At 40.4% G+C, this 25588-nt stretch overlaps 1 protein-coding gene across 1 annotated transcript; it reads right to left on the bottom strand.

Moving 5' to 3' along the window:
• Positions 1–2489: 2489 nt before the first annotated feature.
• On the bottom strand, positions 2490–24575 carry LOC120024292 (tumor necrosis factor alpha-induced protein 2-like). Its single transcript, XM_038968495.1, has 12 exons — positions 24481–24575; positions 23352–23537; positions 20701–21388; positions 19836–19950; positions 19411–19533; positions 18924–19018; positions 16661–16753; positions 15943–16069; positions 6812–6937; positions 6437–6592; positions 5395–5516; positions 2490–3348 (listed from the first exon to the last, which is right to left on the bottom strand). Exons 1-12 carry the CDS (start codon positions 24530–24532, stop codon positions 3177–3179), a joined length of 2055 nt encoding a protein of 684 aa, XP_038824423.1. The 5' UTR covers positions 24533–24575; the 3' UTR covers positions 2490–3176.
• Between the last annotated feature and the right edge of the window lie 1013 nt (positions 24576–25588).

The raw sequence follows: 25588 nt of genomic DNA, 5'->3' as shown, positions 1-25588 counted from the left end.
ACTCCAGTTGGCGGCTAACATTAGCGGCTATTTCGACCGGACAAGAGGACATCGTTCAACCCAAAGACGATTGTTCTGGAGAAAGGACACCTTGCCCAAGATTCTGATGGAAGCTCAGCTAATAGTAAGCAGTTTATGCTGTTAATTCGTACTTATGTTGACAAATGTCAGATAATAATTCCGCCATGAATTATGGTGCGGTCTCGCTTTAGCGCACGCTGTATGCTTGAAGTAACGTTAATTTTAAAAATGTAATTCAGCGATTGCATTAAGAACTAATTTGTCTTTCAATTGCTGTCCAACCTGTATTTTTTAGTCAAGTTTTGGAATAGTTACTGATTAGATTAGGTGCCTCTTCAAAGATTTCTCCTGCCATTTTCTGGGCAGCTTTGCTACTTTTCTCATTGTATAATCACGATTTGTGCCGCTAAATATGCACATTTTCGAACAAACTCTATATGCATTGTGTAATATGATGTTATAGGACTGTCATCTGAAGAATTCTGAGAAGGTTAGTGAAAAAATTAATATCTTTTGGGTGGTTTATACGTAATCGCTATGTTTGGCTTGAATCAATGCGGTTGTGATATGCTAATATAACGTTATATTGTGTTTTCGCTGTAAAACACTTAGAAAATCTGAAATATTGTCTGGATTCACAAGATCTGTGTCTTTCAATTGCTGTACGCTGTGTATTTTTCAGAAATGTTTTATGATGAGTAATTAGGTAATACACGTTGCTCTCTGTAGTTATTCTAGTCGAGTTGTGATGGTGGCTGCAATGGTAAACTATGATTTTATACCTGAAATATGCACATTTTTCTAACAAAACATATGCTATACAATAAATATGTTATCAAACTGTCATCTGATGAATTTGTTTCTTGGTTAGTGGCTATTTATATCTTTATTTGGTCGAATTTGTGATAGCTACTGATGGAGTAAAAAACTGTTGGAGTAAAAAAAATGGTGTCTTTTGCTAACGTGGTTAGCTAATAGATTTACATATTGTGTCTTCCCTGTAAAACATTTTAAAAATCAGAAATGATGTCTGGATTCACAAGATGTGTATCTTTCATCTGGTGTCTTGGACTTGTGATTTAATGATATTTAGATGCTAGTATTTACTTGTGACGCTATGCTAGGCTATGCTAGTAGCTTTTCTACTGATGGGGGTGCTCCCGGATCCGGGTTTGGGAGGTGTTAGAGGTTAAACCACTCAAGTGTTGCTTTAGCAGTATGCTTGGGGTCATTGTCCTGATGTTAGGGGAACCTCCGTCCCAGTCTCAAATCTCTGGAAGACTGAAACAGCTTTCCCTCAAGAATTTCCTCCTATTTAGAGCCATCCATCATTCCTTCAATTCTGACCAGTTTCCCAGTCCCTGCCGATGAAAAACATCCCCACAGGGATGGTGGTCTCGGGGTGATGAGAGGTGTTGGGTTTGCGCCAGACATAGCGTTTTCCTTGATGGCCAAAAATATAAATTTTAGTCTCATCTGACCAGAGTACCTTCTTCCATATGTTTGGGGAGTCTCCCAGCTGCCTTTCGGCGAACACCAAACGTGTTTGCTATTTTTTTCTTTAAGAAATGGCTTTTTTTCTGGCCACTCTTCCGTAAAACCCAGCTCTGTGGGATGTTCGGCTTAAAGTGGTCCTATGGACAGATACTCCTATCTCTGCTGTGGAGCTTTGCAGCTCCTTCAGGGTTATCGTTGGTCTCTTTGTTGCCTCTGATTGATGCCTTCCTTGACTGGTCCGTGAGTTTTGGTGGGCGGCCCTCTCTTGACAGGTTTGTTGTGGTGCCATATTCTTTAAATTCTTTTATGATGGATTTAATGGTGCCCCGTGGGATGTTCAAAGTTTCTGATATTTTTTTATAATCCAACCCTGTTCTGTACTTCTCCTCAACTTTGTCCCTGACCTGTTTGGAGAGCTCCTTGGTCTTCATGGTGCCGCTTGCTTGGTGGTGCCCCTTGCTTAGTGGTGTTGCAGACTCTGGGGCCTTTCAGAACAGGTGTATATATACTGAGATCATGTGATAGATCATGTGACACTTAGATTGCACACAGGTGGACTTTATTTAACTAATTATGTGACTTCTGGAGGTAATTGGTTGCACCAGATCTTAATTAGGGGCTTCATAGCAAAGGGGGTGAATATAAATGCATGCACCACTTTTCTTTTTTCTTTTTTTCAAACAAGTAATTATTTTCATTTCACTTCACCAATTTGGACAATTTTGTGTATGTTCATTACATGAAATCCAAATAAAAATCTATTTAAATTACAGGTTGGAATGCAAAAAAATATCCAGGGGGATAAATACTTTTGCAAGGTACTGTATTTGTACTATTTTCTTCATTATCGAATAATAGTGAAGACATCAAAACTATGAAATAACACATATGGAATCATGTAGTAATCTTTTTTTTTATTTTTTACAAATCAACATATATTTTACATTTTAAATTCTTCAAAGTAGCCACCCGTTGCCTTGATGACAGCTTTGCACACTCTTGGCATTCCATCAACCAGATTCATGAGGAATGCTTTTCTAACAGTCTTGAAGGAGTTCCCACATTTACTGAGCACATACATTTATGAAGCATTGGAAAGCAGCATAATCACACAGAAAAAAAAGTATTGGACCTATTTATTTCAAATCAAACGTTATTTGTCACATGCTTTATAAATGCCATGACCCATTCCCTTTAAGGTGAATCACCACTTTCTTAAACCATTTCACTACCAGTGGGCAAAACTAGTTACAATGACATAAATATGACATCTTTAATGAAAAGCAAAGGACATCTTTATAATCTGGTTAGATGATAAGATAACAACCAACATAAACCAAAAAAGGACATCAGAGTGTTAAATAGCCATCACTAGCCGGCTACCACCTGGCTACTTAACCATGGACCTAAGAGGCTACTGCCCTAAAGACTTCGAATCAATAGTCACTTTAATAATGTTAACATGCTTTACTCATCTCATATATATACTGTATTCTATTCTACTGTATTTTAGTCTTCGCTACACCTGCAATAACATCTGCTAAATATGTGTGTGACCAATACATTTGATTTGATTTGATAACAGAGACCAGTTAGTTGCAATCTGGATATATGACATCTCAACCAGAAAAACAGTTTACAACAAGAAAATAACACAATTAAGATGGCATATGCCAAAATGTGCCTGCTGGAATCTTGGAAAAGAATGGTGGGTTGATATTGGAGGAGGTGACTGTAGGACGGTTCACTTCCAGGCTCTCTTTGATGCCGCGGACATCAGCAGTGGATAGGTTGGCTTTGAGGGAGAGCAGGGCCGAGATCTGCCTCCAACTGAGAAAGATGGAAGAGCAAAAAACCCTAAGTTCATCAACAAAGTTCAAAACTGTCATTTTTTGTCCATTATATTAATCAACTGGGCTCCGAAGTGGCGCAGCAGTCTAAGGCACTGGATCTCATTGCTAGAGGCGTCACTACAGACCCTGGTTCGTTTCCAGGCTGTATCATAACCGGCCGTGATTGGGAGTTCCATAGGGCGGTGCACAATTGGCCCAGCATCGTCCGGGTTTGGTCCAGGGTAGGCCATCATTGTAAATAAAAATTTGTTCTTAACTGAATTGCCTAGTTAAATAAAGGTTAAATATAATAAAACATGTATTATGTTGCATCAACATGTTTTGACCATGCCAGTTGTCTACATTAAGTCATGCTAAGCTTGACAGAAAAGCCAGTATAAACAGAAGGACATTTTCCTAAAAAAGGGAGCAGAATAGTGGTAGAAAAAGTATCAAGACTACTGGACTAGCCCACCAGCAGAGGTGATATTACTGTTGACTGTAGTAGGACAGTACTACAGCAGTAGTATTAACGGTAGCAATAGTAACCATCAGTGGCAGTAGTTGTGTTAGTTCAGTAATAGTGATAGAGGAAGAAGTAATACAAATAGTAAAGCACTATAGCAGCTGTTGTAGCAACATTAGTAATAGTACTGCTCTGGTGTGTCTGGCATCTCTGCCTCTATACACTATAATGGGAATAGAGTGCCATTTGGGATGCTCTAGCCCTGGCCTGTATTTTTACACTGCACAGTGCTGGGGATAGCAGGGATTGCTGGCCGGTTCTAGACATCAGACAGGAGTCATATTACACCCCTTCTCTGTGTATCTCCCTCCCTCCCTCCATCCCTGTATTAGTACATGACATAAGAGATGCCTCATATTGTGTAGTCAGCCAGACACCTGAGATCCGCAGTGGAGGCCCTTGTTACCTAGGTTACCGCCCGGTGATACCTGACTTGCCCAGAGTTACCTCACTGCAACAACCCCCCCCCCACCCTCCATAGGGTTTCATTTTAAGATATTGTGAGAGAATTCGAGGGAAGATAAGGAGATAATTGGATTCAAGGTACTCAAAATAACTAAGGATCAGCTATGGCTTGTATTTATAAATCAGCAAGGCATTCATTGTCAACTAGAAATCAAAAAGCCTTTATTTCAATTTGGCTTATATTCACAAATATAATTCAATATTTTTAAAGGTGTGGCTCAGCTACCAGGGAGTCATTCTCTGAGTTCTATTTCCATTCTCCGTGTTCTATTTTCATTCTCCGTGTTCTATTTTCATTCTCCGTGTTCTATTTTCATTCTCCGTGTTCTATTGTCATTCTCCGTGTTCTATTTTCATTCTCTGTGTTCTATTGTCATTCTCCGTGTTCTATTTTCATTCTCTGTGTTCTATTTCCATTCTCTGTGTTCTTCTTTCACCCTCTGTGTTCTATTTTCATTCTCTGTGTTCTAGTTTCATTCTCTGTGTTATATTTTCATTCTCTGTGTTCTATTTTCATTCTCTGTGTTCTATTTTCATTCTCTGTGTTCTATTTTCATTCTCTGTGTTCTAGTATCATTCTATGTGTTCTAGTTTCATTCTATATGTTCTATGTTCATTCTCTGTGTTCTATTTGAATCCTATGAGTGTGAACAACATCATGCAAGGACGAGTTTAGACAAAGCAGATGGCAAAGAAAGTGCAAGCAGAGATGTTGAGATCAAATTTGGCCCAAACAGCTGTGTTCAGCAGGATTAAGGCCAAGTTGATCTTTGACCACACAACTTTTATAATGGCGTTGCTGCTTATGTGAAATATGAAAGATATACATGCAGACATGCCTTTTACACTTGGCCAACCCCACATTTAATCTGAGGGACTCATTTTATGTTAGTCCTGCGTCATGTGACTGAGGTACTGTGAAAGTTGTACCAGGTCATGTCATTGGGATACTGTAAATGTAGTACCAGGTTATGTGATTATGTGAATGTACTGTAGGTAAACTCTCCATCTATGTCTTTAGCCTTGTGTGGAGGATCTGTCTGTCTGTCTCACCTAAGGTCTGGGAAGTCCCTAGCCAGGGTGACGATCTCCAGCTGGATGCTTCCTGGGTCCTGCAGTCTGACCACCTCCGCCATTTTAGGGAGGACCTCACTCAGCCAGCTTATTTTGGACCCCTGTGGACAGTGGATAGGTAAGATTATGCATACTTTCATATATTTAATGTCTTCCATTTACTGTATTATTGCATTAAAATGTATCATTTACTGTATTGAGATGTTTACATTCACTTTAAATAAAGTTGGATTTGATACTAATATCTATTGAGTGCCTAAATAAATAGAAGTTTAGGGGAATCAGACCACAGCTACAGTTTATGATACATGGGTGATTTTATTTAGAGACTCGGCCTGGAGTCTGCCAAGTCATAACATGACCCAGATGGTGGTGGTTTTGAACCGCTTTCCATGATGGGCTACAGAAAAGGCTCTCATGCATTCCAGTGGGCTTAGTCTAACTTGGGAGAACAACTTTACAACCAAAAGAACACTATATATAAAGTACCAGTCAAAGGTTTGGACACACCTACTCATTCAAGGGTTTTTCTTTATTTTTTACTATTTTCTAATAGTGAAGACATCAAAACTATTACATAACACATATGGAATAATGTAGTAACCAAAAAAGTGTTAAACAAATCAAAATATATTTTATACTTGAGAATCTTCAAAGTAGCCACCCTTTGTCTTGATGACAGCTTTGAAATACAGAAAAACCCTGGAATGAGTAGGTGTATCCAAACTCTTGACTGGTACTGTACGTCTCTAGCTTAAATTGACATTTTGATGGGGATTTTGTTATTATGTTACTCTAGGGGGTTAATTTGTTGTTTAAATTCTTTATTCCTTTGTTATTCTTTATGCATCATAAACATTTTAAATAAAACAATTCTTAGGATAAATGTTTTGAAGTGTGTGTTTTGAGTTGGTTTTGTGTGTATAATGCTATTACTTTCATGTGTTTGTGTACACACACGCTCAAGCTATATTAACTGCAATATGAGGTGTGTGTGTGTGTGTGCGTCTTCAGTGCTTACCGCTTCAGTAAAGTAGGTGCTCAGTTTGCTGCTGTCTTCAGCCAGTAATTTGGCTGCTGCCTCCTGCTGCTCCTTGTTCTTCAGCCTCATCTTCCTCTTCATCATCCTCTTCACATACTCCACCATCATCTCCATGTGGAGTCGGCCCAGCAGCTCCTACACACACACACACACACACACACACACACACACACACACACACACACACACACACACACACACACACACACACACACACACACACACACACACACACACACACACACACACACACACACACACAGACACACAAATGTCACTGTGTGTGTAGTCACTGTGTGTGTACGTTTCTTTGTTTTCACACATCTGTTGGCGTGTGTGTGAGTGTAAACGTACCTCCATACAAATGGGTTTGAGGTCTGTTAATTGCTGCATGTGTCTGTCCAGTGTCCCCAGAACTTCATCCAGTACCATCTGACCCCCAGTAAACCAGGCCTGCGTCCACAGCCTATGGTACTGCACCTGAGGAGACAGGAAGTCATGGAGAGGTCAATATCTGACCTTGAAGCAGTTGACACCAGTGGGTCAGAACATGGTCGGTGACACGGATGCGAAAACTTTGCAGGTGTACTGCCATAACTTCATATTAGTTCAAGTTAAAATCAGTTCCCTCTCTATTCCACTAATTTGTAAAAAATTAGAATAAAACAAATTTGTTTTATTAATAATATGCATCAACTGTTTCATCACAACTGAAGAGCAAAGTAAAAACATTTTGGAGAATAACATAGACAATCTGTAACCCACAAAGATGGTCCAGGCCATGTGATTTTAGTGGTCACTTGGATGACCACATTGTACCATTGTAACCTACAATCACACTTTGCACCTCAAATATTGTGGCCTTAATAATGATGGTCGGAAACCATTTAGGAGGGAATTCTCCTGAAGGCTTATATTTATTCTACTTCCTTAGTACCATTAGGTTAGATAAGAAGAACGAAGGTTCACAGAAAACAAATAAAGCACCTCCAGCTCAATGCCTCTCCCCATGTGTGACCTACTTGTTGTGTGTATGTACGGACACGTACAGTGCATTCCGAAAGTATTCAGAGCCCATTACTTTTTCCACATTTTGTTACGTTACAGCCTTATTGATTAAATAATGTATATGGTTGAAAGATAATGATTAAATAATTCCACACTGAAACCTTATAACTGTATGAAATTGATTAGAATCATAAAATTATAATCTGATGATGTGTGTAGTTTTAGTCAGAATTAGGTTAAACACTGTATCTGTATAGTGGAAAAACACAGACTGTCTGAGCAAGGCGTAGCTCAGGATTTGAACTTGTATGGGGGGGGGGGGGGGGGGCAAAGAAAGATACCGAGAACAGTTAGACTGTGTTTGAACCAACCTGGCAGGAACTGAGAAAACTTATGAGGACAGGGAGGATTTCTCAAGGTTTCTCTAATCTCGGGGGGAATGGAATTGTCGGCAGGGTAGGCATACACAGTGGTGAGAACCATGAAGAAGAATAAAACTCACATACTGTTTGTGTGTATGTATGTGCGTAGGATATCTACTGTTTGTGTGGAAGTATGTGTGCAGCTATAAAATGGATGTCTTTGTATTCTTGACTTTAGAGCGCTCTCATGAATAAACATTTGACTATTGTAGGCTGGGCCTCTGTCTGTTTTCATTTCAACCAGTATCTTATCAATTCTGGGTTGCAGACTGAGTAGTTAATTGAAGTTCAGTTTATGATCATTGAGAACATAATTCTCTTAACACTTATTCTAAAATGGATTCAATAATTTCCCCCCTCATCAATCTACACACAATTACCAATAATGACAAAGCAAAAACTGCTTAAATTGATCAAAATGTTTTTTTTTTTCTTTCAATCTACACACAATACCCCATATTGACAAAAAACGGAAATATCAAATTTACATAAGTATTCAGACCCTTTACTCAGCACTTTGTTGAAGCACATTTGGCAGCGATTACAGGCTCAAATCTTCTTTGGTATGACGCTACAAGCTTGGCACACCTGTATTTGGGGAAGTTTCTCACATATTTTTTTTTTGTTGCTTTTTGCAGATCCTTTCAAGCGTCGCTGCACAAGTATTTTCAGGTCTTTCTAGAGATGTTCGATCGGGTTCAAGTCCGGGCTGTGGCTGGGAGACTCAAGGACATTCAAAGAATTGTCCCGAAGCCACTCCTGCGTTGTCTTGGCTGTGTGCTTAGGATCGTTGTCCTGTTGGATCCTGAATCTTCACCCCAGTTTGAGGTCCTGAGCGTTCTGGAGCAGGTTTTCATCAAGGATCTCTCTGTACTTTGCACCGTTCATCTTTCCCTCAATCCTGACTAGTCTCCCAGTCCATGCCACTGAAAAACATCCTCACAACATGTTGCTGCCACCACCATGCTTCACCGTAGGGATGGTGCCAGGTTTCTTCCAGACGTGACGCTTGGCATTCAGGCCAAAGAGCTCAATCTTGGTTTCATCAGACCAGAGAATCTTGTTTCTCATGGTCTGAGAGTCTTTAGGTGCCTCCAAGAGGGCTGTCATGTGCCTTTTACTGAGGAGTGGCTTCCGTCTGGTTGGTGTGGAGTGCTGCAGAGATGGTTATCCTTCTGGAAGATTCTCCCATCTCCACAGAGGAACTCTGGAGCTCTGTCAGAGTGACCATTCTGACTTTGGTCATCTCCCTGACCAAGGCCCTTCTCCCCGATTGCTCAGTTTGGCCGGGCGGCCAGCTCTAGGAGGATTCTTGGTGGTTCTAAACTTCTTCCATTTAAGAATGATGGAGGCCAATGTGTTCTTGGGGACCTTCAATGCTGCAGAAATGTGTTAGTACCCTTCCCCAGATCTGTGCCTTGACACAATCCTGTCTCGGAGCTCTACAGATAATTCCTTTGACCTCGTGGCTTGGTTTTTGGACTGTCAACTGTGGGACCTCATATAGACATTTGTGTGCCTTTCCAAATCATGTCCAATCAATTTAATTTACCACAGGTGGACTCCAATTAAGTTGTAGAAACATCTCAAGGATGATCAATGGAAACAGGATGCACCTGAGCTCAATCTCGAGTCTCATAGCAAAGGTACTGAAAACGTATAAATAAGGTATTTCTGTTTTTTTATAAATTTGCACACATTTTCGCTTATTCACAAAGGGGTATTGTGTGTAGATAATGAGGGAAACATGTAATTTAATCCATTTTAGAATAAGGCTGTAACGTAACAAAATGCAGAAAAAGACAAGAGCCCTGAATACTTTCCGAATGCACTGTACGTGTAACTGACAGATACATTTAAAAACATGAACATGTAGTGTGTGTATGTAAATTGTAAAGTATTTTGTCTGCAATGTATTTTTCATTATATGTCGGACCCCAGTAAGACTAGCTGTCGCCGTCGGCTAATAGGGACCCTAATGAGTAAAAATGAAACCAATCAAAGGTAGTGGAAACATTCCAGTGATCTGACTCCAAATAGCTGTTTTGTTGTTTTCCTCTTCTTAAACAGATAACTAGCTGTTATAAAGGCAAATTCTATTTTCTTCCATTTCGTTTCAATGTTGTTGTATTTTTGGCAAGTTGTTGGTATTATAATATGTCCTTTTAAAAAAATATATATATAAAGTACAATTCTGCACATTCAATAATACCTCATTTAAACGCAACTTTACGTTAAGGACATATGACATACTTATTCTTATTCTAAAATTAATTCATAAAGAAAATCCTCATCAATCTACACACAATACCCCACAATGACAAAGTGAAAATAGGTTTTAAACATTTTTGCAAATGTATTAAAAATTAAAAACTGAAATACCTTATTTACATTAGTATTGAGACCTTTTGCTATGAGATTCAAAATTGAGCTCAGGTGCATCTTGTTCCCCTTGATCATCCTTGAGATGTATCTAAAACTTGATTGGATGGCGCCGACAGATATGGCAGCTCTGCTTCTAGCTCCTAAGCAACTTTGCAGTATTTCGTTTTTTTGTGTGATATTTATTACATTATTAGCCCAGAATTTTTTTTGTGTTACAGCCGGAAAGAACTTTTGGATATCCGAGTGGCGGCAACTCCTCAGCATTACGACCTAGAATACGACTTTCCCGAATTGGATCCTTTGTTCATACCCCCCAGGGCAATTTAACTTATTCCAGAGGCAGCTCCGAAACACCACCGGCAGAGAAGAGGTATTCAGAGTGGACTTCTAGTCTGACTCAGGAGACGTGCACACCATCCACCGCTTCCGAGTATATTACTCGCTAATGTTCAGTCTCTGGCTAATAAAGTAGACGAGCTCAGGGTGAGGATCTCCTTCCAGAGAGACATCAGGAATTGTAACATACTCTGTTTCACAGAGACATGGCTCTCTAACGATATTCTATCCCCGTCCATACAGCCCGCTGGGTTCTCAGTACATTGTGCAGACAGGAATAAAGAACTCTCCGGGAAGAAGAAAGGTGGGGGTGTATGTTTCATGATTAACTACTCATGGTGTAAATGTGATAAAATACAGAAACTCAAGTCCTTTTCTTCACCCGACCTAGAATACCTCACAATCAAATGCCAACCGTATTACCTCCCAAGAGAATTCTCTTCGGTTATAGTCACAGCCGTGTATATTCCCCCTCAAGCCGATACCATGGCGGCCCTCAAAGAACTACACTGGACTTTATGCAAACTGGAAACCACATCCTGAGGCCGCATTTATTGTCGCTGGGGATTTTAACAAAGCAAATTTGAGGAAAACGCTACTGAAGTTCTACCAACACATTGACTGTAGTACTCGCTCTGGAAAAACATTGGACCACTGCTACTCAACTTTTTGAAATGCCTACAAGGCCTACTAATCTGATCACAACTCTATTTTGCTCCTCCATTCCTATAGGCAGAAACTCAAACAGGAAGTACCCGTGCTAAGGTCAATTCAACGCTGGTCTGACCAATTGAAATACATGCTTCAAAATTGTTTTGATCACGCGGACTGGGATATGTTCCGGGTAGCCTCTGAGAATAACATTGATGAATACACGTATACGGTGAGTGAGTTCATCAGGAAGTGTATAGGAGCTGTTGTACCGACTGTGACTATTAAAACCTACCCAAACCGGAAACCGTGGATAGATAGCAAAACTGAAAAACTAGCAAAACTGAAAGTGCGAACCACCGCATTTAACCATGGCAAGGTGACTGGGAATACGGCCGAAAACAAACAGTGTAGTTATTCCCTCCGCCAAACAGGCAAAACGTCAGTACAGAGACAAAGTGGAGCCGCAATTCAACGGCTCAGACTACAGACAATCACGGACTACAAAGGGAAAACCAATCACGCCGCGGACACTGATGTCTTGCTTCCGGACAAGCGAAACACCTTCCTCGCCTGCTTTGACCATAACACAGTGCCACCGACTCGACCCGCTACCAAGGACTGTGGGCTCTCCTTCTCCTCGGTCGACGTGAATAAGCCGCGTGTTAACCCTCGCAAGGCTGCCAGCCCAGACGGCATCCCAAGCCGCATCCTCAGAGCAGACCAGCTGGCTGGAGTGTTTACAGTGTTTATTCAATCTCTTCCTATCCCAGTCTGCTGGCCCCACTTGTACCCAAGAAAGCCAAGGTAACTGAACTAAATTACTATTGCCCTGTAGCACTCACTTCTGTCATCATGAAGTGCTTTGAGAGGCTAGTTAAGGATCATATCACCTCTACCTTACCTGACACCCTACACCCACTTCAATTTGCTTATCGCCCCAATAGATCCACAGACAATGCAATCGCCATCACACTGCACACCACTCTATCCCATCTGGACAAGAGGAATGCCTATGTAAGAATGCTGTTCATTGACTATAGCTCAGTATTCAACACTATTGTACCCTTCAAGCTCATCATTAAGCTCGGGGCCCTGGCTTTGAACCCAACCCTTTGCAACTGGGTCCTGACGGGCAACCCCCAGCTGGTGAAGGTAGGAAACAACACCTCTACTTCGCTGATCCTCAACACAGTGCGTGATCAGCACCCTCCTGTACTCCCTGTTCACCCATGACTGCATGGCCACGCACGCCTCCAACTCAATCATCAAGTTTGCAGACGCCAGAACAGTAGTAGGCCTGATTACCAACAATGATGAGACAGCCTACAGAGAGGAGGTAAGGGCCCTGGGAGAGTGGTGCCAGGAAAATAACCTCTCACTCAACAAAACAAAGGAGCTGATCATGGACTTCAGGAAACAGCAGAGGAAGCACGCCCCGATCCACATTGACGGGACCGCAGTGGAGAAGGTGGAAAGCTTCAAGTTCCTCGGCGTACACATCACTGACGATCTAAGCTCGCTGAGCTATAGCCCATAGACTTTTCAATCAACATGGGTATTTGGGTTTTATGCAAAGGTCAAAAGGAGCGCAGTTCAACGAACCACCTCTGCAACACACACACTCTCGTATTGATTGTAGGATATGCTATCAGTTTGCCCACAGTGGAATCGGCCTTAACCTGTCTGGCTCCGGCGTTCCGCTAGCGGAACTCCTCCCACATTCCACTGAAAAGGCAGAGCGCGAAATTCAAAAGATATTTTTTAGAAATATTTAACTTTCACACATGAACAAGTCCAATACAGCAAATGAAAGATACACATCTTGTGAATCCAGTCAACATGTCCGATTTTTTAAATGTTTTACAGCGAAAACACCACATATATTTATGTTAGCTCACCACCAAATACAAAAAAGGACAGACATTTTTCACAGCACAGGTAGCATGCACAAAGCCAACCTAACTAACCAAGAACCAACCAAACTAACCAAGAAACAACTTCATCAGATGACAGTCTTATAACATGTTATACAATAAATCTATGTTTTGTTCGAAAAATGTGCATATTTGAGGTATAAATCAGTTTTACATTGCAGCTACCATCACAGCTACCGTCAGAAATAGAACCGAAGCAGCCAGAGTAATTACAGACACCAACGTCAAATACCTAAATACTCATCATAAAACATTTCTGAAAAATCGATGGTGTACAGCAAATTAAAGACAAACATCTTGTGAATCCAGCCAAAATTTCCGATTTTTTAAGTGTTTTACAGCGAAAACACAATATAGCATTATATTAGCTTACTACAATAGCCTACCACACTACCGCATTCATTCATCAAGGCACGTTAGCGATAGCAATAGGCACGTTAGCGATAGGGAATAAACCAGCAAAAGATATTAATTTTCACTAACCTTCATAAACCTTCATCAGATGACAGTCCTATAACATCAGGTTATACATACACTTATGTTTTGTTCGAAAATGTGCATATTTAGAGCTGAAATCAGTGGTTATACATTGTGCTAACGTAGCATCTTTTTCCCAGAATGTGCGGATATTTTTATGACACTCAACTATTCTGTTCACTCTAACTATTCATAAACGTTACTAGAAAATACATGTTGTATAGGAAATGATAGATACACTAGTTCTTAATGCAATCGCCGTGTTAGAATTCTAAAAATAACTTCATTACGACATCCAGCTTAGTTATAGCGAGAGAGTACCCAAAATCTGGGCGCAAACGACTATTTCACATGTTCGACAGATATATGAAATAGCATCATAAAATGGGTCCTACTTTTGATGATCTTTCATCAGAATGTTGTACAAGGGGTCCTTTGTCCAGAACAATCGTTGTTTGGTTTTAGAATGTCCTCTTCTCCAGTCAATTAGCACGGAAAGCTAGCAAAGTAGCGCGAAGCTCTCCTTCCTGAACAAAGGCACACAACGCAACACGCCTAACGTCCCGAATAAATTTCAATAATCTAATAAAACTATATTGAAAAAACATACTTTACGATGATATTGTCACATGTATCAAATAAAATCAAAGCCGGAGATATTAGTCGTCTATAACGACAGCTTATCAGAAGGCAAAACCAAAAACTGGGGCGGCAGGGTAGCCTAGTGGTTAGAGCGTTGGGCTCGTAACCGAAAGGTTGCAAGTTCAAATCTCCGAGCTGACAATGTACAAATCTGTCGTTCTGCCCCTGAACAAGGCAGTTAACCCACTGTTCCTAGGCCGTCATTGAAAATAAGAGTTTGTTCTTAACTGACTTGCCTAGTTAAATAAAAAAGGTTAAAAATGTAAGTCGCTCTGGATAAGAGCGTCTGCTAAATGACTTAAATGTAATGTAAAAAAACCAGGTCCCTTCGCGCTCTCCAGAAAACAGGAAACTGGTGACACGTCATGCCGAGAGCTTGTATTCGACCCCAGATCAAGTTATTCACTCAATTTCTTCTCTCACTGCCTGTCGACATCTAGTGGAAGACGTATGAAGTGCATGTATTCTAATAAATATCAAGGACATTTATTGGCAGGCCCTAGAACAGAGCATCGATTTCAGATTTTCCACTTCCTGTCAGGAAGTTTGCTGCCAAATGAGTTCTGTTTTACTCACAGATATAATTCAAACGGTTTTAGAAACTGGAGAGTGTTTTCTATCCAATAGTAATAATAATATGCATATTGTACGAGCAAGAATTGAGTACGAGGCCGTTTAAATTGGGCACGATTTTCCCCCAAAGTGAAAACAGCGCCCTCTGTCCTCAACGTCAAAACAGAGTTTGTTTTCCGGTCATGAGGGGATAGCGGATAAAATAAACTGGATTGATTGACGAGTCCAAAACCAAAAGGAAACTACATTGGAACTATTACACGTGCGGAAATAAATCCGTAGAGCTCCGAGACATAATTGTGTCGAGGCACAGATCTGGGGAAGGGTACCAAAAACATTTCTACAGCATTGAAGGTCCCCAAGAACACAATGACCTCCTTCATCTTAAATGGAACAAGTTTTGAACCACCAAGAATCTTCCTAGAGCTGGCCGCCCGGCCAAACTGAGCAATCGGGGGAGAAGGGCCATGGTCAGGGAGCTGACCAAGAACCCGACAGTTACTCTGACAGAGCGCCAGAGTTGCTATGTGGAGATGGGAGAATCTTCCAGAAGGATAACCATCTCTGCAGCACTCCCACCGATCAGGCCTTCATGGTAGAGTGACCAGACAAAGACACTTCTCAGTAGTTTGCCAAAAGGCGCCTAAAGGACTCAGACCATGAGAAGCAAGATTATCTGGTCTGATGAAACCAAGATTGAACTCTTTGGCCTGAATGCCAAGCATCACATCTGGAGGAAACCTGGCACCATCCCTACAGTGACGCATGGTGGTGGCAGCGGCATCATGCTGTGGGGATGTTTTTCAGCGGCAGGGACTGGGAGACTAGTCAGGATCGAGGGAAAGACGAACAGAGCAAAGTACTTCGGTGGCTTCGGGACAAGTCTCTCAAGTAACTCGTGGGTAAGGCAAAATCATCTAATTTGAGAAAGGTTGTCTGGGATTTTGAACTAGATGCCAAAAGTCAACCAAATTAACGGAGCAAACGTAGCATTGTACATTGGAGTATTGCTAGACTATTATGTTTGGTGTCTCTGCTGTCACATGTAGCCTACCCTGAGCTCCTCATGTATGGGGCCGGTGAAGTATCCGTAGCCACAGTCTCTCAGGTCTGCCAATGTGGACATACAGCTTGTCTTGGTCTCTTCTGGGATTGACTCCTCTCTTCTCACTATGAAGTCTCTGTAAAGGAGGATTCAATGTCATGACATCAATGTTGGATTTATGAAGTCAAATAAGAGGTTGGGAGGATTGGAGGGATAGAATGACAATGGCAGTTCAAAGGTCCTTTCAAATATCGAGCTGACAAGGTCAAAATCTGTCGTTCTACCCCTGAGCAAGGCAGAAATGTTCCCCTGGGTGCCAATGACGTGGATGTCGATTAAGGCAGCCCCTCGCAGCTCTCTGATTCAGAGGGGTTGGGTTAAATGCGGAAGACATATTTTCAGTTGAATGTATTCAGTTACAACTGACCTTTCCCTTTCCTGGTGTGTCTAAAAGTAGGTAGATAAGTAGAACAAATGATACAACTTTAGATTATGAGACTGCATGCATGTATATCAAGACTGTTTCATGACCTTGGGGATTAGTAGAAACAAAAAGCATTTATGAAATGCTTATTTAGTGCTTATGAATAGTTTATGTAAGGATTATACATGTGTTATGAAGCTCATGTGTAGCTAGCTACCCTTCAAATACCAAGCAAATTAACACAGAAAATGTGATTTCATGAAACAAATGACTTGGTGAAATGAACAACAGTTGTTGGCCTACCTGAATTGTTCAATGTTAACCAGGTTAGCTTTCACGACTGCCTGAGTGTTCTCCCGTCTTCCCTTCACAAATTCTTCAAGAGATCTCTTATAGCTGCAAATATACATTGTACAAAATGTCATCATGTATCTCCAGGTTCTTTTTCATTATGTCAGTAAAATGTTGAATAATAACAATGCAGTACATATTCCTCATTTATGCAACAGGTGGGTCTAATCCTGAATGCTAATGGGTTAAAACGGCATTTCAGCCGGTGTATATTCCACAAGTTACCACCAGTGAAATCTATGACTTTAAAATGCCTATTTACTCTGTTCCATCTGACTGCGCAATCCACTGTCTCATCATCCCAGCCAAGCAAATAAAAAGCAGACATTATGTCACATCTCTTTTTAGACTAACATTTAGTTTTCAACAGCGGAGATTTGTATAAACCTTGCTGTCTGTCTCGCCGACATTTGCAAAATTGTTTCAATATTCAAATTCGATCTCCAGCTGTCCCATAGCAATGAACGAGTCAGAACGAGACAGACAGGCAGGCAGCGTTTCTTAGCCAGTCGAAATTATGTATCAGATGGCATCATTTTTAAAGATATATACAAAGAAATGTCAATTGAAAAAAGGTAAAATGAAACGAAGTGCAGCTAGTTTGCTATCTTTCCAGCTTCAGTTTGAAGTGATTGTGTTGGCTGTGTTGTTGGCTAGCTCCTCTGAACAACAGTGTCCTGACAAGTGAACACATTTTTTATGCCAGCCGAAATCGCGCCTCATTAGCTAATTGTTATGGATGTATCCAAATAAATGTAACTAGAAAACAGCTTAGACAAATGCAAATATAGATACTTTGCTGTTACTCTGGCTTTTTGACGTGACTGTAAGTTAGCTGTAGTTGACTAGCTAGCAAGCAAGGGATAAGAACATTGCCAGCCAGTATGGCAATGGAACATTTAGAATGAGCAACTGGGTCACGTCTATAGATACAGAACAAAGAGACTGAACAACTGGGTTGCGTCTCTGGCAACCGAACTGATAGAATGAACGTCCAGCCGGCTTGGGTAGCAACCCTAGATTTGTTTTGGGACTATATCTTGTGGAAGGATGAAATAGTATGAATAAATTAATAAAAATAAAGTTATTTGAATATGTTGGTAACCCGTTGTATAAAAGTGATAATGCCCTCGAAGCCGACATTGTCTCAGGCCTAAAAACACCCTTGTCAATATATCCTCCAAACACTGGCTTCTCATATGGAATGCCGTTTGGGTCTTTGCGTGTCAAAAACAATACATGTCAAATAACACTATTTGACGCGTCAAATACGTTTATAATTTGACATGTCAAATAACACAATTCTATTATAGAATGCTGTGTGTGCTGAACTTTCACGTGCAAGCCAAGCTCCACCACTACGACAGTAGCACTGTCAAAGCTGTACAAAACATAAAAGTCTGCAAACAAGCACACAGTGTGACATACCTACCACGAACGATGAGGTTACAATACCGTGTTGGTAATAAGGCATTATTTTTTCAACCGAATGGGGAAAACGTCTGTGTGAGCATTTGAAATAAGATCAGGATCAAACTGATCAGGATCAAACTGATTTTGCTTATATCTTTGATACAGATGTTATTAGCAACTTCTGCGGTAGCTAGCTTGACTGGTTTGACATGTCAAATATTGTTATTTGACGTGTATATTTTTTGACATGCAAAGACCCAAAACGGCATTCCATATTGTCTGACATTATCACTTAATTGTAGCATACATATCCATTATAAACGAAACAAGGTCAAAGACAGTCTGCAACAAGACAGTGTAGATAGAACACCAATGTTGAATTACCAACTTTTCCCAGAAAAAAGGTCATGTAGAATTATGCTATTTGTCTGTGTGGCCGTGAAACCAGAACACAGTAAGCTAATTGAATGGCTTTGAGCATGATGCTGGATATCAACGTGCATGTTCATCAGTAAAATATTAGATTGGACAGGCCTAAGCCAAACCATTCAAACTTAATGGAAAAAGTGATTTGTTTTTCAATAGAAACTTGGTGATTAAGTTTAGAAGAACAATGGAAAAGTAAATGTTCAAATACGACAGGATGTGTTCATTAAGGCACATAACCAAAATGTTTTGCAATGGAAAAGGAAAATCAGTGTTACTTATTGGACAAGTCCAGGTAGTCTCTCTCTGTTTCAGTCCATTTGGTGCGTAAGGAGCACGACCCAGTGGTCAGAGCTACAAGGAATGGGTACACTACCTTATCAAGAAGCTGTCCAGCTGACGCAGGATTCTCTGGGCTTTAGCCTCACTGCCCAGAAGAATCCTGGCCTCTCTCATGGCCCCATCAACAGCCTAGTAAACAGAACAACATACAGTATTAGCACATACAACCTGACCCTGTACAGTCAACATAGCTTAGAGCAGGGATGGGATTAATTCCATGTCAACTCAATTCAGTGTAGAAACGTATGAAATTCAGTGCATTTATTAAATACTTCTGATTTGTGGTGCTCATTGTTTTGAAAATATCAGACAAACTTTGGTTTTGGAGGGTAATGTCAGTTTAAATAGATTTTGTCAAGGTTGACATGTTAATATGAAGCTTGTATAAAACCATGCGGGAGAAAACGCTACTTCATATCTGTAGTATGAAAACAAAGAAGAACATGTTCAGGTCAAAGACAGAGTAGGGCTGAACGCAGAAAAGTACTAGAAAAAGTAGTAGTAATCCAATAGGTTTCAACCTGTATGATGTCAATGGCCAGAGGACAGAAGCAGTACCCGTCAATGAGTTCTGGACTCTTTCCACTGAGCCAACCCTCCTCCTCCTTACTGAGAGCATTGGAGAACCAGGTCCTGAGTTTACTCTGAAAACAACATAGCACAGGTCATCATGAGTCTGTAAGCTTGACACTATAGTTCTGAAATATATTGTATACAACATTATAAAATAATACATTATTTCCAATTATAAAGCACTCTGAAAGTAACCTGGTCCCAGATATGTTTGTACTATCTTGCCAAACCCTATGGTCATTAACACACCATAGGAGTTGGCAAGACAGCACAAACAGATCTGGGACCAGGCTACTCTGAAAGGATGGTCTAGAAGTCTACAATTGGATTTAGCCTGTTCATTAGATTTAGCTGTTTCTGGCATCCTGTTTACCTCTTTTTGTAGTAGATACTGCTCCTCCAATGTTGTGAGATCCTTCTCAGATAAAAGAGCTCCCAAAGACTCCATGTTGATGTGCCCCTCAAGGTCTTTGTGTTTTAAGATGTCACTGAAACAGATATAAAAAGGGTATAACATGTTGTAAATGACATCATGTCATTGATAGAAACCATACGAGACATCTCAGAAACACTCAAAGACTGTACAAGGCAGGAGGATGATGTAGAAAAACTTCAGCAATCAGCTATGCCAAATATGCCGCATTTTAGTTTGCAGACAATTTAGAAAAAGGGGAACTAGCCTTTTTTTCAGGATGTTCAGGATGTTATTTTAAATGGTTCCTCACCATGAAAATAGTGAGCATCTTAGCATCTGCCACAAACAGTAGAGGCTTCCCACTGGGCACAGACGTTAGTTCAACATCTGGTTTGATTTACATTTGGTTGAGTTGTCAACTACCGTCAATTCAATGTGAAATCAACCAAAAATGTCACTCTGTAATTGGATTTTGTATAAATTTGGGTGAAAACGAAATTCCATTAAGTTGAAGACTTTTTGGAAATCCAAATAGTTTTCCACGTTGATTCAACCAGTGTTTGCCCAGTGGGATGGTTCCAGCCATTACAAACTTCAGCTAACTTTAGCCACTACTAGCTAACAATCAATGGAAGTGATAGGGGAAATTGTGCAATTTTCTAAATGTAATGGCCAAATCAACTCAAATCAACTACATATGAAGTTTGACATCACTTAAATGTGATTTGAACATTTAAAAAATAAAATTGCCCCTATCACTTCCACTGATTGTTAACAAGCCCTTCAAGAATCCAGGGCAACTGCCCTCCCATTTCCCACTTACTTTGGATAGTAATTGTTCACCCAGCAGAGGAGGTAGTTACAGTCATCCACATCGAGCCCAGAGCGGGCCAGTTCCGTTAACCTTGCTGAGAACTTCTGATGGTAAAGTCTCACATACAAGTTGCACACGTCAAAGTCTGGGGGGTAGCAGTCCCTTATGTCCCTGGCCACCCTGAGAATGGTCTCCTTCAGGTGCTTGCCCATCCTACATACCTCCCTTTTCATGGACGTTGACAGGCTGTCCACACTGCTAACGCTAATATTGTCCTCCTCCACTGCCGCATTCCTCATTCGAGATTCCACCATTTTTTCAAGCAGGGTGTCGTGAGTGAGCCGGCACTGGTGTGGCCGCCACACGGGGGCCTCGCTGCTGCCCTCGGGCCGCCCTTCCCATTGCTGGTCCTTCTCTTCCAGCAGCGTTATGGTTTCCACCGCACTCCGAAGTATCTCTAGGTGTTCTCCTGAGGGTGTGGAACTAAAGGTGGTGTGAACTGCCATCCATAAGTGGAGCAGCAGGGTTTCATAGTCTTTTTGGAGCGTGTCTTTATCGTCCTCGTTGCAAACCTGACCCAACCCCTCTACCGTCATGGTTTCTTGGCCAAAGAGCTTGTCCTCTCGCAAGAGCAACTGCTGGCATGCCTCCACCAAGCGATTTTCCTTCAGGTTCTCCATAAAGTCCATAATCACCTCTGAAAAAAACCAAGTAGAATTCAGGTGAATGGTGATTACATATCACAGACCACGAAGTACAGTAATTGAATAGTTATTTTAGTGCAGTCTGTACTTAACAATGAATGGTGACACACACACACATACATATATATACTGTATATATTGTGGCAATAATTTCTCATGGTGAAAGAAAATATAATGTGACTGATTTCTTTCATTTAGAGTTCCTCTTTAAGGATGATAAATATGACATATCAATATATTGAGCTAGTAGGCTAGTACTTCATACAGGCTACTTCATAGTATATGTATCATATCCGGCAAAAGTTTGAACACACCTACTCATTCAAGGGTTTTTCTTTATTTTTACTATTTTCTACATTGTAGAATATGAAATAACTATGAAATAACACATATGGAATCATGTAGTTACCAAAAATGTTACAATTGTTCAACAAATCAAAATATATTTTAGATTTTAGATTCTTCAAAGTAGCCACCCTTTGCCTTGATGACAGCTTTGCACACTCTTGGCATTCTCTCAACCAGCTTTATAAGGAATGCTTTCCCAACAGTCTTGAAGGAGTTCTCACATATGCTGAGCACTTGTTGACTGCCTTTCCTTCACTCTGCGTTCCAACTCATCCCAAACCATCTCAGTTGGGTTGAGGTCAGGTGATTGTGGAGGCCAGGTCATCTGATGCAGCACTCCGTCACTCTCCTTCTTGGTCAAATAGCCCTTACAAAGCCTGAAGGTGTGTTAGGTCATTATCCTGTTGAAAGACAAATGATAGTCCCACTAAGCGCAAACCAGATAGGATGGCGTATCGCTGCAGAATGCTTTGATAGCCATACTGGTTAAGTGTGCCTTGAATTCTAAATAAATCACTGACAGCAAAGCACCCCACACCATCATACCTCCTCCTCCCTGCTTCACGGTGGGAACCACACATGCAGAGGTCATCTGTTCACCTACACTGCGTCTCACAAAGACGTGCTGGTTGGAACCAAAAATCTAACATTTGGACTCATCAGACCAAAGGACACATTTCCACCAGTCTAATGTCCATTGCTCTTGTTTCTTGGCCCAGGCAAGTCTCTTCTTCTTATTGATGTCCTTTAGTAGTGGTTTCTTTGCAGTAATTTGACCATGAAAGCTTGATTCACGCAGTCTCCTCTGAACAGTTGATGTTGAGATGTGTCTGTTACTTGAACTCTATGAAGCATTTATTTGGGCTGCAATTTCTGAGGCTGGTAACTCTAATGAACTTATCCACTGCAGCAGAGGTAACTCTGGGTCTTCCTTTCCTGTGGCGGTCCTCATGAGAGCCAGTTTCATCATAGCGCTTGATGGTTTTTGTGACTGCACTTGAAGAATCTTTCAAAGTTCTTGACATTTTCCAGATTGACTGACTTTCATGTCTTAAAGTAATGACTGTTGTTTCTCTTTGCTTATTTGAGCTGTTCTTGCCATAATATGGACTTGGTCTTTTACCAAATAGGGCTATCTTCTGTATACCCCCCATATCTTGTCACAACACAACTGACTGTCTCAAACGCATTAAGAAGGAAAGAAATCCCAAATATGAACTTTTAACAAGGCACACCTGCTAATTGAAATGCATTCCAGGTGACTACCTCGCTGGTTGAGAGAACGCCAAGCGTGTGCAAAGCTGTCATCAAGGCAAAAGGGGGCTACTTTGAAGAATCTCAAATATAAAGTATATTTTGATTTGTTTAACACTTTTTTAGTTAATACATGATTCCATATGTGTTATTTTATAGTTTTGATGTCTTCACTATTATTCCACAATGTAGAAAATAATAAAAATTAAGGGAAACCCTTGAATAAGTAGGTGTGTCCAAAACATTGATTAACCTTAAAGTAGGCTATAGCCTATATAAATTATGCACACATTCTGACATCAGAGAGAACGCCGAATATAACTTCTGACCACTTAATACTGTAGCTAAATATACCTGTTTGAGGAGGATTGCTCTCCGCTATGGGTTTGGGGCTCCGTGGACTTGGCACAAAGCCTAGTATTTTGGGCATTTTCAGTTTATGCCTAAACCTCTCATGTACTGTTTTGGGACTGCCCTCCATTGCAGGTGATAGATTAACAGTCGCTGCCACCGAGTCGTGTCCAACCGCACCCATTTCCTCTGTGAAAATCATATATCACTTATCAAACCACACCTTACTTTTCATTGTGGCACGGGTAAAATCAGGCAAACAAATTGGATAGGAAGTTATAGGCTACAATAGTGGGTTCCCGTTATAACATAGGCATAACTGAACACACGGTTTCTATAAAAAACTATTTCACAGCAGGCGCATTTTGCGCAAAATAATTTTGAAGTTCTCTCTCTTATAGCCGAAGTTAAGTGAAGCTTGCTTTGCCAAATCAAAACCACACAGGCAGACACATATTTTTTGTTATTTAATATTTAATAACGTGCCCAAAAAGGTGCACAAAGACCAATAAAAATGTGCCTACCTTTCATGCTCTCATTCGGGAACCTACTCGTAACCTAATAGTGACAGATAGACCTGTAGACTAGGCTTTGTTGAAATCGATTGCTGTACAGAGGGCGGAGACAATTGCGTAGATAGCCTACATTTGACAGACGACTGCTATTTATCATTGTCAAAGACAATAATTTGCAATACTTTACAAAACTTTATGTATCATTAGGAAAACATACATTTGAATGTCATTCTTATGAGACACTTGCAGATAAAATGTAAATCATTCTGAGAATAACAACATTGATGTTATTGTTCAGACTGTCCCTCCCACATAAATTGCATCAAATATTAAAAAGACCACATTTAATATTCCCCTCGTCATTTCCCACTCCACTCTTCAATCTCATCTTCCAATGTGATGAAAGTCAACCTCTTACAAAATCACTTGACAAATGTGAAATGATCACATGCTGTATATTACAATCACTAAAAATGAAATCCTATCATTTAGAATGTGCTGTATATCATAGTAGTAGTGGGCATCAACAAAAGGCTATTCATATCTATTAATACATTACAACCTTTGCATATTGTAGGCTATTTATATACGTGTTATGCTATATGTATTTATCTTACCTTTAATCTTCCTCGGTCTTCTGGGTAGTATGTGGAGAGCAGAAAACTTCATTGTGAATAGCCAAATGAACAACGCTTGCAGCAGCTCTTCAATATCACCCTCTAGTCAAGACTGAAGAACTCCACTGTGTCAGCTGTTTATATTAATTGCCCACGGATCTGAGCGTTTCTCTTTGTGCGCATGGTAGGGGGATACCATGGGCCTTTCTGGAGGAAGTCATTTCCCCCTTCAGTTTCTATTTATCTTAATTTGCTTCCCTGCTTTCCACTCACTGCAATTGCCTCACCTTTTCCCAAAAGGAAAATCATGTATACCTTAAAGAGGCAATCTGGGATTCCAACAACCAGAAAGCGGCCACCCTGCCACTTTTTGGTGAACAGTTGGTGCTGGAGAAACGTTACCATTCTCAGATTCATTGACATAGCTCAACATGAGATCAAAATGATAGTTTGAACCATGTTTTAAAGATACACAATGTTTGTTTACAGTTTACAAACATTGGAGTAAAAAACAAGCTTATATTTTGGGTTGTGAAAGAATAAGACTAAATTCAACTAAGCTGGTGAGGCTTAGTTATATCATTCAATAATCAATGGCTATATATCATTCATTTAAAAGTCCCAAAAAGGATGTACCAATCACATATGGCCTCATTTTTAGTATAAATTAGAGCATGACATTTTCCAATAGATTGTGAGAATTCCACAACTGCATTATTGTATGTTCTGTGTGGAGTGCTACTAAATTTGGAGGATAGTTATGCCCCTAGCCGGTATTGAACCTGTAGCTAGGGCTAGGAATTGGCAGTGACCTTAGGATACGATATGATCACGATACTAAGGAGCCGATACGATATGTATTCTATATGCATCATCATTCTACGTATACTGCGATTTCAATACTGCTTTTTTTTAATGGCAATTCGATGTTTCAAACATATTGCTGACTATATTTGTCTGCTGCAGAGGGACAAGAGAGAGCCATGGAAATTTTTTTGATCAGTCATGAAAATATAAATGCTTAAAACATGTTAGCTCACTATTTTAAAAAGAAAATGGACAACAACCTATAGAAAGAGAAATAGCAGAGTTTTGGTGCAGGTACAGC

This window comes from Salvelinus namaycush, chromosome 29, assembly GCF_016432855.1.
Source record: "Salvelinus namaycush isolate Seneca chromosome 29, SaNama_1.0, whole genome shotgun sequence".
NCBI lineage: Eukaryota > Metazoa > Chordata > Actinopteri > Salmoniformes > Salmonidae > Salvelinus > Salvelinus namaycush.
This window is presented reverse-complemented; position numbering and strand designations above follow the sequence as displayed.